The sequence below is a fragment of the Pavona decussata genome, unplaced genomic scaffold (assembly GCF_977016875.1).
Source record: "Pavona decussata unplaced genomic scaffold, jaPavDecu1.1 SCAFFOLD_64, whole genome shotgun sequence".
In the NCBI taxonomy this organism is placed as follows: Eukaryota; Metazoa; Cnidaria; class Anthozoa; order Scleractinia; family Agariciidae; genus Pavona; species Pavona decussata.
Genome location: NW_028145484.1, coordinates 3658661 through 3672201, shown reverse-complemented (window position 1 = coordinate 3672201; position 13541 = coordinate 3658661). Strand labels below are relative to the sequence as shown.

General features: G+C 32.4%; 1 protein-coding gene across 1 annotated transcript in view; it reads left to right on the top strand.

The window, feature by feature from the left end:
* The window catches only part of LOC146478525 (uncharacterized), a 35043-nt gene that overhangs the window by 19507 nt on the left and 1995 nt on the right, over positions 1-13541 (top strand). The window contains exons 6-10 of the mRNA XM_085112107.1: positions 9655-9742; positions 10176-10300; positions 11549-11689; positions 12750-12915; positions 13286-13494. Of these exons, the coding sequence (XP_084968233.1) occupies positions 9655-9742; positions 10176-10300; positions 11549-11689; positions 12750-12915; positions 13286-13494 (729 nt within the window). The remainder of the gene's footprint in view (positions 1-9654; positions 9743-10175; positions 10301-11548; positions 11690-12749; positions 12916-13285; positions 13495-13541) is intronic.

Sequence of the window (13541 nt, the reverse complement as noted above, 5' to 3'; positions counted from 1 at the left end):
TTGGCTTAATTTTCATCTTAATACTATAGACCATAGATGTTTGTCCAATTATAATCCTAATACTATACACCATAGATTTGGGCCTTATTTTCATCCTTATACAATAGACTATGTATTTTGGCCTAATTTTCATCCTGAAACAATAGACTATGCATTTTTGCCTAATTTTCATCTTAATACTATAGACTATGGATTTTGGCCTAATTTCCATCCTCATACTATAGACTATGGATTTTGGCCTAGTTTTCTTCCTAAAACTATAGACTATGGATTTTGGCCTAATTTTCATTCTAATACTACAGACTATGTATTTTGGGCTAATTTTCATCCTCAAACTATAGACCATAGATTTTGGCCTAATTTTCATCCTTATACTATAGACTATGTCTTTTGGCTTAATTTTCATCCTAATACTATAGACCATAGATGTTTGTCCAATTATAATCCTAATACTATACACCATAGATTTGGGCCTTATTTTCATCCTTATACAATAGACTATGTATTTTGGACTAATTTTCATCCTGAAACAATAGACCATGCATTTTTGCCTAATTTTCATCTTAATACTATAGACTATGGATTTTGGCCTAATTTTCATCCTTATACTATAGACCATGTATTTTGGCCTAATTTTCATCCTAAAACTATAGGCTATGGATTTTGGCCTAATTTTCATCCTAATACTATAGACTATGTATTTTGGCCTAATTTCCATCCTAATACTGTAGACCATAGATTTTGGCCTAACTTTCATCCTTATACTATAGACTATGTATTTTGGCCTAATTTTCATCCTAATACTATAGACTATAGATTTTGGCCTAATTTTCATCCTAATACTATAGACTATGGATTTCGGCCGAATTTTCATCCTTATACTATAGACTATGTATTTTGGCCTAATTTCCATACTAATACTGTAGACCATAGATTTTGGCCTAATTTTTATCCTTATACTATAGACTATGTATTTTGGCCTAATTTTCATCCTAATACTATAGACTATAGATTTTGGCCTAATTTTCATCCTAATACTATAGAATATGGATTTTGGCCTAAGTTTCCTCCATATACTATAGACTATATATTTAGGCTAATTTTCATCCTAAAACTCTAGACCATAGATTTTGGCCTAATTTTTATGCTGATACCATAGACTATTGATTTTGGCCTAATTTTCATCCTTATACTATAGACTATGTATTTTGGCCTAATTTTCATCCTTAAACTATAGACTATGGATTTTCGCCTAATTTTCATCCTAATACTATAGACTAAGGATTTTGGCCTAATTCTTATCCTAAAACTATAGACCATGGATTTTGGCCTAATTTTCATCTTAATACTATAGACTATGTATTTTGTCCTAATTTTCATCCTAATACTATAAACTATGTATTTTGGCCTAATTTTCATCTTTATACTACAGACTATGTATTTTGGCCTAATTTTCATCCTGAAACAATAGACTATGCATTTTTGCCTAATTTTTATCGTAATACTATAGACTATGTATTTTGGCCTAATTTCCATACTAATACTGTAGACCATAGATTTTGGCCTAATTTTTATCCTTATACTATAGACTATGTATTTTGGCCTAATTTTCATCCTAATACTATAGACTATAGATTTTGGCCTAATTTTCATCCTAATACTATAGAATATGGATTTTGGCCTAAGTTTCCTCCATATACTATAGACTATATATTTAGGCTAATTTTCATCCTAAAACTCTAGACCATAGATTTTGGCCTAATTTTTATGCTGATACCATAGACTATCGATTTTGGCCTAATTTTCATCCTTATACTATAGACTATGTATTTTGGCCTAATTTTCATCCTAAAACTATAGACTATGGATTTTCGCCTAATTTTCATCCTAATACTATAGACTAAGGATTTTGGCCTAATTCTTATCCTAAAACTATAGACCATGGATTTTGGCCTAATTTTCATCTTAATACTATAGACTATGTATTTTGTCCTAATTTTCATCCTAATACTATAAACTATGTATTTTGGCCTAATTTTCATCTTTATACTACAGACTATGTATTTTGGCCTAATTTTCATCCTGAAACAATAGACTATGCATTTTTGCCTAATTTTTATCGTAATACTATAGACTATGTATTTTGGCTTAATTTTCATCCTAATACTATAGACCATAGATGTTTGTCCAATTATAATCCTAATACTATACACCATAGATTTGGGCCTTATTTTCATCCTTATACAATAGACTATGTATTTTGGCCTAATTTTCATCCTGAAACAATAGACTATGCATTTTTGCCTAATTTTTATCCTAATACTATAGACTATGTATTTTGGCTTAATTTTCATCCTAATACTATAGACCATAGATGTTTGTCCAATTATAATCCTAATACTATACACCATAGATTTGGGCCTTATTTTCATCCTTATACAATAGACTATGTATTTTGGCCTAATTTTCATCCTGAAACAATAGACTATGCATTTTTGCCTAATTTTCATCCTAATACTATAGACTATGGGTTTTGGCCTAATTTCTATCCTAATACTGTAGACCATAGATTTTGGCCTAATTTTCATCCTTATACTATAGACTATGTATTTTGGCCTAATTTTCATCCTAATACTATAGACTATGGATATTGGCCTAATTTTCATTCTAATACTATAGACTATAGATTTTGGCCTAATTTTCATCCTAATACTATAGACTATGGATTTTTGCCTAATTTTCATCCTTATACTATAGACTATGGATTTAGGCTAATTTTCATTCTAATACTATAGACCATAGATTTTGGCCTAATTTTCATGCTGATACCATAGACTATCGATTTTGGCCTAATTTTCCTCCTTATACTATAGACTATGTATTTTGGTCTTATTTTCATCTTAAAACTATAGACTATGGGTTTTCGCCTAATTTTCATCCTAATACTATAGACTATGGGTTTTCGCCTAATTTTCATCCTAATACTATACACTATGGATTTTGGCCTAATTTTCATCCTAAAACTATAGACTATGGATTTTGGCCTAATTTTCATCCTAATACTATAGACTATGTATTTTGACCTAATTTTCATCCTAATACTATAGACTATGTATTTTGGCCTAATTTTCATCCTAATACTATAGACTATGGATTTTGGCCTAATTTTCATCCGAATACTATAGACTATGGATTTTGGCCTAATTTTCATCCTAAAACTATAGACTATGGATTTTGGCCTAATTTTAATCCTAAAACTATAGACTATGGATTTTGGCCTAATTTTCATCCTAATACTATAGACTATGTATTTTGGCTTAATTTTCATCTTAATACTATAGACCATAGATGTTTGTCCAATTATAATCCTAATACTATACACCATAGATTTGGGCCTTATTTTCATCCTTATCCAATAGACTATGTATTTTGGCCTAATTTTCATCCTGAAACAATAGACTATGCATTTTTGCCTAATTTTCATCTTAATACTATAGACTATGGATTTTGGCCTAATTTCCATCCTCATACTATAGACTATGGATTTTGGCCTAATTTTCTTCCTAAAACTATAGACTATGGATTTTGGCCTAATTTTCATTCTAATACTACAGACTATGTATTTTGGGCTAATTTTCATCCTCAAACTATAGACCATAGATTTTGGCCCAATTTTCATCCTTATACTATAGACTATGTATTTTGGCTTAATTTTCATCCTAATACTATAGACCATAGATGTTTGTCCAATTATAATCCTAATACTATACACCATAGATTTGGGCCTTATTTTCATCCTTATACAATAGACTATGTATTTTGGACTAATTTTCATCCTGAAACAATAGACCATGCATTTTTGCCTAATTTTCATCTTAATACTATAGACTATGGATTTTGGCCTAATTTTCATCCTTATACTATAGACCATGTATTTTGGCCTAATTTTCATCCTAAAACTATAGGCTATGGATTTTGGCCTAATTTTCATCCTAATACTATAGACTATGTATTTTGGCCTAATTTCGATCCTAATACTGTAGACCATAGATTTTGGCCTAACTTTCATCCTTATACTATAGACTACGGATTTTGGCCTAATTTTCATCCTAATACTATAGACTATGTATTTTGGCCTAATTTTCATCCTAATACTATAGACTATGGATTTTGGCCTAATTTTCATCCTAATACTATAGACTATGGATTTTGGCCTAATTTTCATCCTAATACTATAGACTATGGATTTTGGCCTAATTTTCATCCTAAAACTATAGACTATGGATTTTGGCGTAATTTTCATCCTAATACTATAGACTATGTATTTTGGCTTAATTTTCATCCTAATACTATAGACCATAGATGTTTGTCCAATTATAATCCTAATACTATACACCATAGATTTGGGCCTTATTTTCATCCTTATACAATAGACTATGTATTTTGGACTAATTTTCATCCTGAAACAATAGACTATGCATTTTTGCCTAATTTTCATCCTAATACTATAGACTATGGGTTTTGGCCTAATTTCTATCCTAATACTGTAGACTATGGATTTTTGCCTAATTTTCATCCTTATACTATAGACTATGGATTTAGGCTAATTTTCATCCTAATACTATAGACCATAGATTTTGGCGTAATTTTCATGCTTATACCATAGACTATCGATTTTGGCCTAATTTTCCTCCTATTACTATAGACTATGTATTTTGGTCTTATTTTCATCTTAAAACTATAGACTATGGGTCTTCGCCTAATTTTCATCCTAATACTATAGACTATGGGTTTTCGCCTAATTTTCATCCTAATACTATAGACTATGGATTTTGGCCTAATTTTCATCCTAAAACTATAGACTATGGATTTTGGCCTAATTTTCATCCTAATACTATAGACTATGTATTTTGGCCTAATTTTCATCCTAATACTATAGACCATGGATTTTGGCCTAATTTTCATCCTAATACTATAGACTATGGATTTTGGCCTAATTTTCATCCTAATACTATAGACTATGGATTTTGGCCTAATTTTCATCCTAAAACTATAGACTATGGATTTTGGCCTAATTTTCATCCTAATACTATAGACTATGTATTTTGGCTTCATTTTCATCTTAATACTATAGACCATAGATGTTTGTCCAATTATAATCCTAATACTATACACCATAGATTTGGGCCTTATTTTCATCCTTATACAATAGACTATGTATTTTGACCTAATTTTCATCCTGAAACAATAGACTATGCATTTTTGCCTAATTTTCATCTTAATACTATAGACTATGGATTTTGGCCTAATTTCCATCCTCATACTATAGACTATGGATTTTGGCCTAATTTTCTTCCTAAAACTATAGACTATGGATTTTGGCCTAATTTTCATTCTAATACTACAGACTATGTATTTTGGGCTAATTTTCATCCTCAAACTATAGACCATAGATTTTGGCCTAATTTTCATCCTTATACTATAGACTATGTACTTTGGCTTAATTTTCATCCTAATACTATAGACCATAGATGTTTGTCCAATTATAATCCTAATACTATACACCATAGATTTGGGCCTTATTTTCATCCTTATACAATAGACTATGTATTTTGGACTAATTTTCATCCTGAAACAATAGACCATGCATTTTTGCCTAATTTTCATCTTAATACTATAGACTATGGATTTTGGCCTAATTTTCATCCTTATACTATAGACCATGTATTTTGGCCTAATTTTCATCCTAAAACTATAGGCTATGGATTTTGGCCTAATTTTCATCCTAATACTATAGACTATGTATTTTGGCCTAATTTCCATCCTAATACTGTAGACCATAGATTTTGGCCTAACTTTCATCCTTATACTATAGACTATGTATTTTGGCCTAATTTTTATCCTAATACTATGGACTATAGATTTTGGCCTAATTTTCATCCTAATACTATAGACTATGGATTTCGGCCGAATTTTCATCCTTATACTATAGACTATGTATTTTGGCCTAATTTCCATCCTAATACTGTAGACCATAGATTTTGGCCTAATTTTCATCCTTATACTATAGACTATGTATTTTGGCCTAATTTTCATCCTAATACTATAGACTATAGATTTTGGCCTAATTTTCATCCTAATACTATAGACTATGGATTTTGGCCTAAGTTTCCTCCATATACTATAGACTATATATTTAGGCTAATTTTCATCCTAAAACTATAGACCATAGATTTTGGCCTAATTTTTATGCTGATACCATAGACTATCGATTTTGGCCTAGTTTTCATCCTAATACTATAAAGTATGTATTTTGGCCTAATTTTCATCTTTATACTACAGACTATGTATTTTGGCCTAATTTTCATCCTGAAACAATAGACTATGCATTTTTGCCTAATTTTCATCCTAATACTATAGACTATGTATTTTGGCTTAATTTTCATCCTAATACTATAGACCATAGATGTTTGTCCAATTATAATCCTAATACTATACACCATAGATTTGGGCCTTATTTTCATCCTTATACAATAGACTATGTATTTTGTCGTAATTTTCATCCTGAAACAATAGACTATGCATTTTTGCCTAATTTTCATCATAATACTATAGACTATGTATTTTGGCTTAATTTTCATCCTAATACTATAGACCATAGATGTTTGTCCAATTATAATCCTAATACTATACACCATAGATTTGGGCCTTATTTTCATCCTTATACAATAGACTATGTATTTTGGACTAATTTTCATCCTGAAACAATAGACTATGCATTTTTGCCTAATTTTCATCCTAATACTATAGACTATTAGTTTTGGCCTAATTTCTATGCTAATACTGTAGACCATAGATTTTGGCCTAATTTTCATCCTTATACTATAGACTATGTATTTTGGCCTAATTTTCATCCTAATACTATAGACTATGGATATTGGCCTAATTTTCATTCTAATACTATAGACTATAGATTTTTGCCTAATTTTCATCCTAATACTATAGACTATGGATTTTTGCCTAATTTTCATCCTTATACTATAGACTATGGATTTAGGCTAATTTTCATCCTAATACTATAGACCATAGATTTTGGCCTAATTTTCATGCTGATACCATAGACTATCGATTTTGGCCTAATTTTCCTCCTTATACTATAGACTATGTATTTTGGTCTTATTTTCATCTTAAAACTATAGACTATGGGTTTTCGCCTAATTTTCATCCTAATACTATAGACTATGGATTTTGGCCTAATTTTCATCCTAAAACTATAGACTATGGATTTTGGCCTAATTTTCATCCTAATACTATAGACTATGTATTTTGGCCTAATTTTCATCCTAATACTATAGACTATGGATTTTGGCCTAATTTTCATCCTAATACTATAGACTATGGATTTTGGCCTAATTTTCATCCTAATACTATAGACTATGGATTTTGGCCTAATTTTCATCCTAAAACTATAGACTATGGATTTTGGCCTAATTTTCATCCTAATACTATAGACTATGTATTTTGGCCTAATTTTCATCTTTATACTATAGACTATGTATTTTGGCTTAATTTTCATCCTAATTTTCATGCTGATACCATAGACTATCGATTTTGACCTAATTTTCCTCCTTATACTATAGACTATGTATTTTGGCCTTATTTTCATCTTAAAAGTATAGACTATGGGTTTTCGCCTAATTTTCATCCTAATACTATAGACTATGGATTTTGGCCTAATTTTCATCCTAAAACTATAGACTATGGATTTCTGCCTAATTTTTATCCTAATACTATAGACTATGTATTTTGGCCTAATTTTCATCCTAAAACTATAGACTATGGATTTTGGCCTAATTTTCATCCTAATACTATAGACTATGTATTTTGGCCTAATTTTCATCTTTATACTATAGACTATGTATTTTGGCTTAATTTTCATCCTAATTTTCATGCTGATACCATAGACTATCGATTTTGGCCTAATTTTCCTCCTTATACTATAGACTATGTATTTTGGCCTTATTTTCATCTTAAAAGTATAGACTATGGGTTTTCGCCTAATTTCCATCCTAATACTATAGACTATGGATTTTGGCCTAATTTTCATCCTAAAACTATAGACTATGGATTTTGGCCTAATTTTCATCCTAATACTATAGACTATGTATTTTGGCCTAATTTTCATCCTAATACTATAGACTATGGATTTTGGCCTAATTTTCATCCTAATACTATAGACTATGGATTTTGGCCTAATTTTCATCCTAATACTATAGACTATGGATTTTGGCCTAATTTTCATCCTAAAACTATAGACTATGGATTTTGGCCTAATTTTCATCCTAATACTATAGACTATGTATTTTGGCCTAATTTTCATCCTAAAACTATAGACTATGGATTTTGGCCTAATTTTCATCCTAATACTATAGACTATGTATTTTGGCCTAATTTTCATCTGTATACTATAGACTATGTATTTTTGCTTAATTTTCATCCTAATACTATAGACCATAGATGTTTGTCCAATTACAATCCTAATACTATATACCATAGATTTGGGCCTTATTTTCATCCTTATACAATAGACTATGTATTTTGGCCTAATTTTCATCCTAAAACTATAGACTATGGATTTTGGCCTAATTTTCATCTTAATACTATAGACTATGGGTCTTGGCCTAATTTTCATCCTTATACTATAGACTATGTATTTTGGCCTAATTTTCATCGTAATACTATAGACCATAGATTTTGGCCTAATTTTTATCCTAATACTATAGACTATGGATTTTGGCCTAGTTTTTTATCCTAAGACTATAGATTATGGATTTCGCCCTAATTTTCTTCCGAAGACTATAGACTTTTGATTTTGGCCTAATTTTTATCTTAACACTATAGACTATAGATTTTGGCCTAACTATAGACTATGGATTTTTGCTTAATTTTCATTCTAAGCCTATAGACTATGGATTTTGGCCTAATTTCTATCCTAATTCTATAGACTATGGATTGTGGTCTTATTTTCATCCTAATACTATAAACTATGGACTTTGGCCTAATGTTCATCCTAATACTATAGACTATAGATTTTGGACTAATTTTTATCTTAAATTATGAACGATTGTTTTTGCCCTAATTTTCATCCCTATACTATACACTATGGATTTTGGCGTAAGTTTCATCTTCACGCTATACACTGTAGATTTTTGACTAATTTTCATCCTAATACTATAGCTTATGGATTTTGGCTTAATTTTCATCTTAACACTATAGACTATGGATTTTGGCCTAGTTTTCATCAAAACACAAAAAATATGGATTTTTGCCTTATTTTCATCCTAATACTTTTTTTTTTATCCTAATACTATACACTATGGAGTTCGGCCTAATTTTAATCCTAATACTATAGATTATGGATTTTTACCTAATTTTCATCCTAAGACTATAGACAATGGATTTTTGTCTAATTTTTATCCTAATACTATACACTATGGAGTTCGGCCTAATTTTAATCCTAATAATATAGATTATGGATTTTTACCTAATTTTCATCCTAAGACTATAGACTATTAATTTTTGGCTAATTTTTATCCTTAGACTATAGATCATTGCAGTGTTCTTGGAAATATTTTTTTACAATTCTGTTTGAAGGTGCCGGCGTCTCCTATGCTGAAACGACATGTAGATATATTCGAAAAGGAATATTTCGCAGAGTATGGAAACGTGTTTCCTGTAACAGGTTAGTGTCACCATATAAATGAGACTGATTAAACACGGACGCTTAGTCAAACGCTAGACTGTATAGACAGCACTTGATGTTAAAGAGAAATCTTTTTTGATGCCTAATGGAACTTTAGATAAAATATATTCAGTTTTCGAGTGTTATACATGAAAACTACGAATCTGAGTTTTCTCTGAGCAATTATAGTTTTCTCCAGGTTTGATTTACTTAAACTGACCACGTGACGTAATAGTTCATCATCAGAGAAACACCATCAATGCATGGTTAGGTGAAAAAAATAACCGGAGCTAAATGAAAGAAAATATTCTTTTAAAGGATAGAAATATCCAAGGTTGTACCAATAAACACGTCAGGATAAACATACATGCTTTGTCTATCTGGTGTAAGTCCTGGATGGGAGATTTGACAATCCATCAATCTGTTCATTTAGAGGAAAAGAGACTTGATGTTGTGATGAAAGAGACAGAGAGAAACCGACAAATGGTCAGTCAAATACTGAGCGCAACTTTCACGTCCCAAGGAAAAGATGGGGGAGTATTGTGTTCTGGTCGAAAGGTAATCATTGAAAATTGATGATAAAAAGCTGATTTGCAAACCACAGAGACATGCTTCTTCATAGACATAAAAGAAACAAACTCTTTCAGCCAATTCTCGGTAAGCACGAGGATCGCAACACATTTTTCAATGTTCAGTATTGAGCGTGAATTCAGGAGGCAGAATTTCACACCACTTTAAGATGAATTTGAATGCTACATCGGGGTTCGAGGTACGACTTTCTCAAACTCATTAATAATTCATGCAGTCAAAAGCCAATAAATGACCTCCATTTCGGTCAGGTGGATGAATCTTGATACCCCAATGAAACACAAGATGAAACACCACCAGGTTTTCATCTGAGATGAAACATTTGCATTTTAATGAGATTAATTTCTTATTGTTTCATTTGAGAAGAAATGTCAAAAACTCGGGCTTCGTGCTTTATCACGGGTTCCAAATACCTCGAAACAGATGAAAGCACTCGGCCTGCGGCCTCGTGCTTTCATCTGTTTCTCGGTATTTGGAACCCGTGATAAAGCACTCGCCCTCGTTTTTGACATATTACGTCAAGTTCCACCAAGTTCCGTTCCTCCATTTTACATTGAATCATTACACCTAAATCAATCAGTAAAACAATCAAGCAATTTTGAGGTCATTAGTTTATCTCACCCTCATAAAATAAAGTCTTACTTATCTACTTACTAATCAATCAATCAATCAATCAATCAATCAATCAATCAATCAATCAATCAATCGATCGATCACTCAATCAGTCAATCACCCTTCCAGGCCCATCACAAAAGTTTCAATAAACACCAATATCACTGTCATCATCGTCACCATCATCATCATCATTATCATCATCATCATCATCATCATCATCATCATCATCATCATCATCATTATCGTCGTCGTCGTCACCATTATCGCTTCTTGCAACTGTAGTCTAAAGGCTAGTTTACACGTACCAATTAATCGGCCCGATTGGTAAATTCAGTCGCGTGGGTCAATTTGTATGTTACAATTTTGCCCTTGTTGTTGGTATAGCGCTGTAGCAGTGCCATAGGTTTTTATCAATTGGACCGCTCACTCAATTTACTCATTCCCCTTGTTAAATTGGCCAAATTGGTCAAATTAAAAAACCGGTACGTGCGAATTAGCCTTGTAAAAGGCTGCAAAAATCTGCTCCTACCAGGGCCCATTCCTCGTACACACCTTAACAAGGAACTTTTTTTCAATGACACATAAATCCATTTTTTTTCCAAGGCATGGAAATTCGACAAGGGTATACAAATAGAAGGTCCCCTCCTGACGTTTGAATGTGCAGACCAGTCCTGCTCAGTGGAAAAGCATCTTCATGGCGTTAGATATCGCACATGCTTTTCTCCTGAATTTCCTCATTTCGAGGTGAGTAACAACAACTACAAATTTAAATACAAGGACAGAAACACTACTTATATAATAAACCAAAACCAGAGTAATTACTCTGGCCAATCACAAGAGCCGTAAACAACGCAACGAACCAATCAGAATTCCAAGCAAGTGCATGTAACCCGCGGTGTCCACCCTCTCCCATGTGTCTTTCACTCATGAAATCAGTAACTTTTAAGGACGGTGCCTCCTAATACAGAGGTATTTTTGTGTAGTTAAACCCGATCTTGCCAAGGGCTATTGAAACGCAACGAGAAAATTGGTGGACACCACAAATTTTTCAGATAATAATCAATTCTAAAACCATTAAAATACATAACAATGTATGAAATTTTTATCAAATCGAAAGCTTAATTGTCTCTGAAAACTTAATGGTTACCCCAATTTTTATTTTAATAGCCCTTGCTGAGGTCTTCCTTTTGCCACATAGTAAAAACTCGCGTAAAAATACCTTTAAACTAGGAATGTAGGAATAACTATACATTTGAGTTTTGAAGGCATGTTTCCGGGATACACTATTCCTTGGTCAGTTCAAGGATGTTATACAAATGTAAATTTATCTATAAACACTAGTAATAATCAAAGATAAAGAGTGCGTTCGATGTTCCCGATCGCAGGCTCTGTCTCCTTTGCCAAGTTGGTGATGATGTCATCCGCCCCTGCAAAATCTGCGGGGGATGCCAGATACGCGTCCCAAGATCCATTCATTCATTCGTTGATCGATTGATTGTCCCATAGAATCTCGACTCCAAACGTAATTACGAATGCGTTCTTTCTAAGTCGAACGCAATTACGTAGCAAATACAACAATATATATAATTACAAATACAGGTGTGCGAAAATATGATATAGTCTAATACCTAACGGATAAGGCGACATAACAACAATGATTGAAAGACCAATGATCTACTGAAAGAAGAAAAAATAACAATTAATGAAAAAAATCTCAGACCATCTCGGGTTGCGCAGAACAAATGCGCAGTAGCCTAAGGAGGCATCGTCCTTGAGAATGCGCAATTGGCTTTTATCTCTTCAGGTGACCATTATAGAAACTGGGAGGGCAGCATGGCTCGGAATAGGAGTAGTACATGAAGATTACGATGTCGACGAGATGCCGGGATATGACGATGGCTCAGTAGGATACCATACTGATGATGGAAACATCTTCCAAAATGGTTGTGATCCTGTCAAGGAGACTGAAGGTATATATATCTTATGATTTAATATTTAAAGTGTTCATTATCAAACACAGACAAAAATATCAAACTATAACTTACAACATCACTCCGTGAAAGTAATGCTCTGTTGGTTTGATGTAGTTCTTGAAGGTGGAGGTGAAGAACTAAATTCTTCTGTAAAGCACTTTTGTGATGTTGGGATCCTGATTAAAGATTACCCTCAAATATTGAAGAAGATTTTCGAAGAGTGTCCAATTAGGAGGAATTCAAGGAAACTGCAGCCTTTTTACGTAATCACTCCTAAATGGCTCGAACCCTAAGAACGAGAAATGGAGGCGATACATACCTTCATGACACTTCATTTATCTACATGAATCCGGCTTATTTGATACAGGCCCTGCCATGCCTCGTCGAGGTGACCGCGTTCGATGTACAGTGATGTTTGAAAGCATGCGAGAGGGAAGCGGACAAGTTCCAGTTATCTTTGCTTTGAATGGCAAGAAGATTGTTATCCGAGGGGGAGACATTTTTATGGACTATGATGATAGCGAACCGCTATTCCCCTACATTGGCATGACAGAAGGAAGTAGTGTATTGGCCAAGGTAACAACTGTAATTGAGATTGTTTTGGTTCTGTAAGTTAGTTTTCG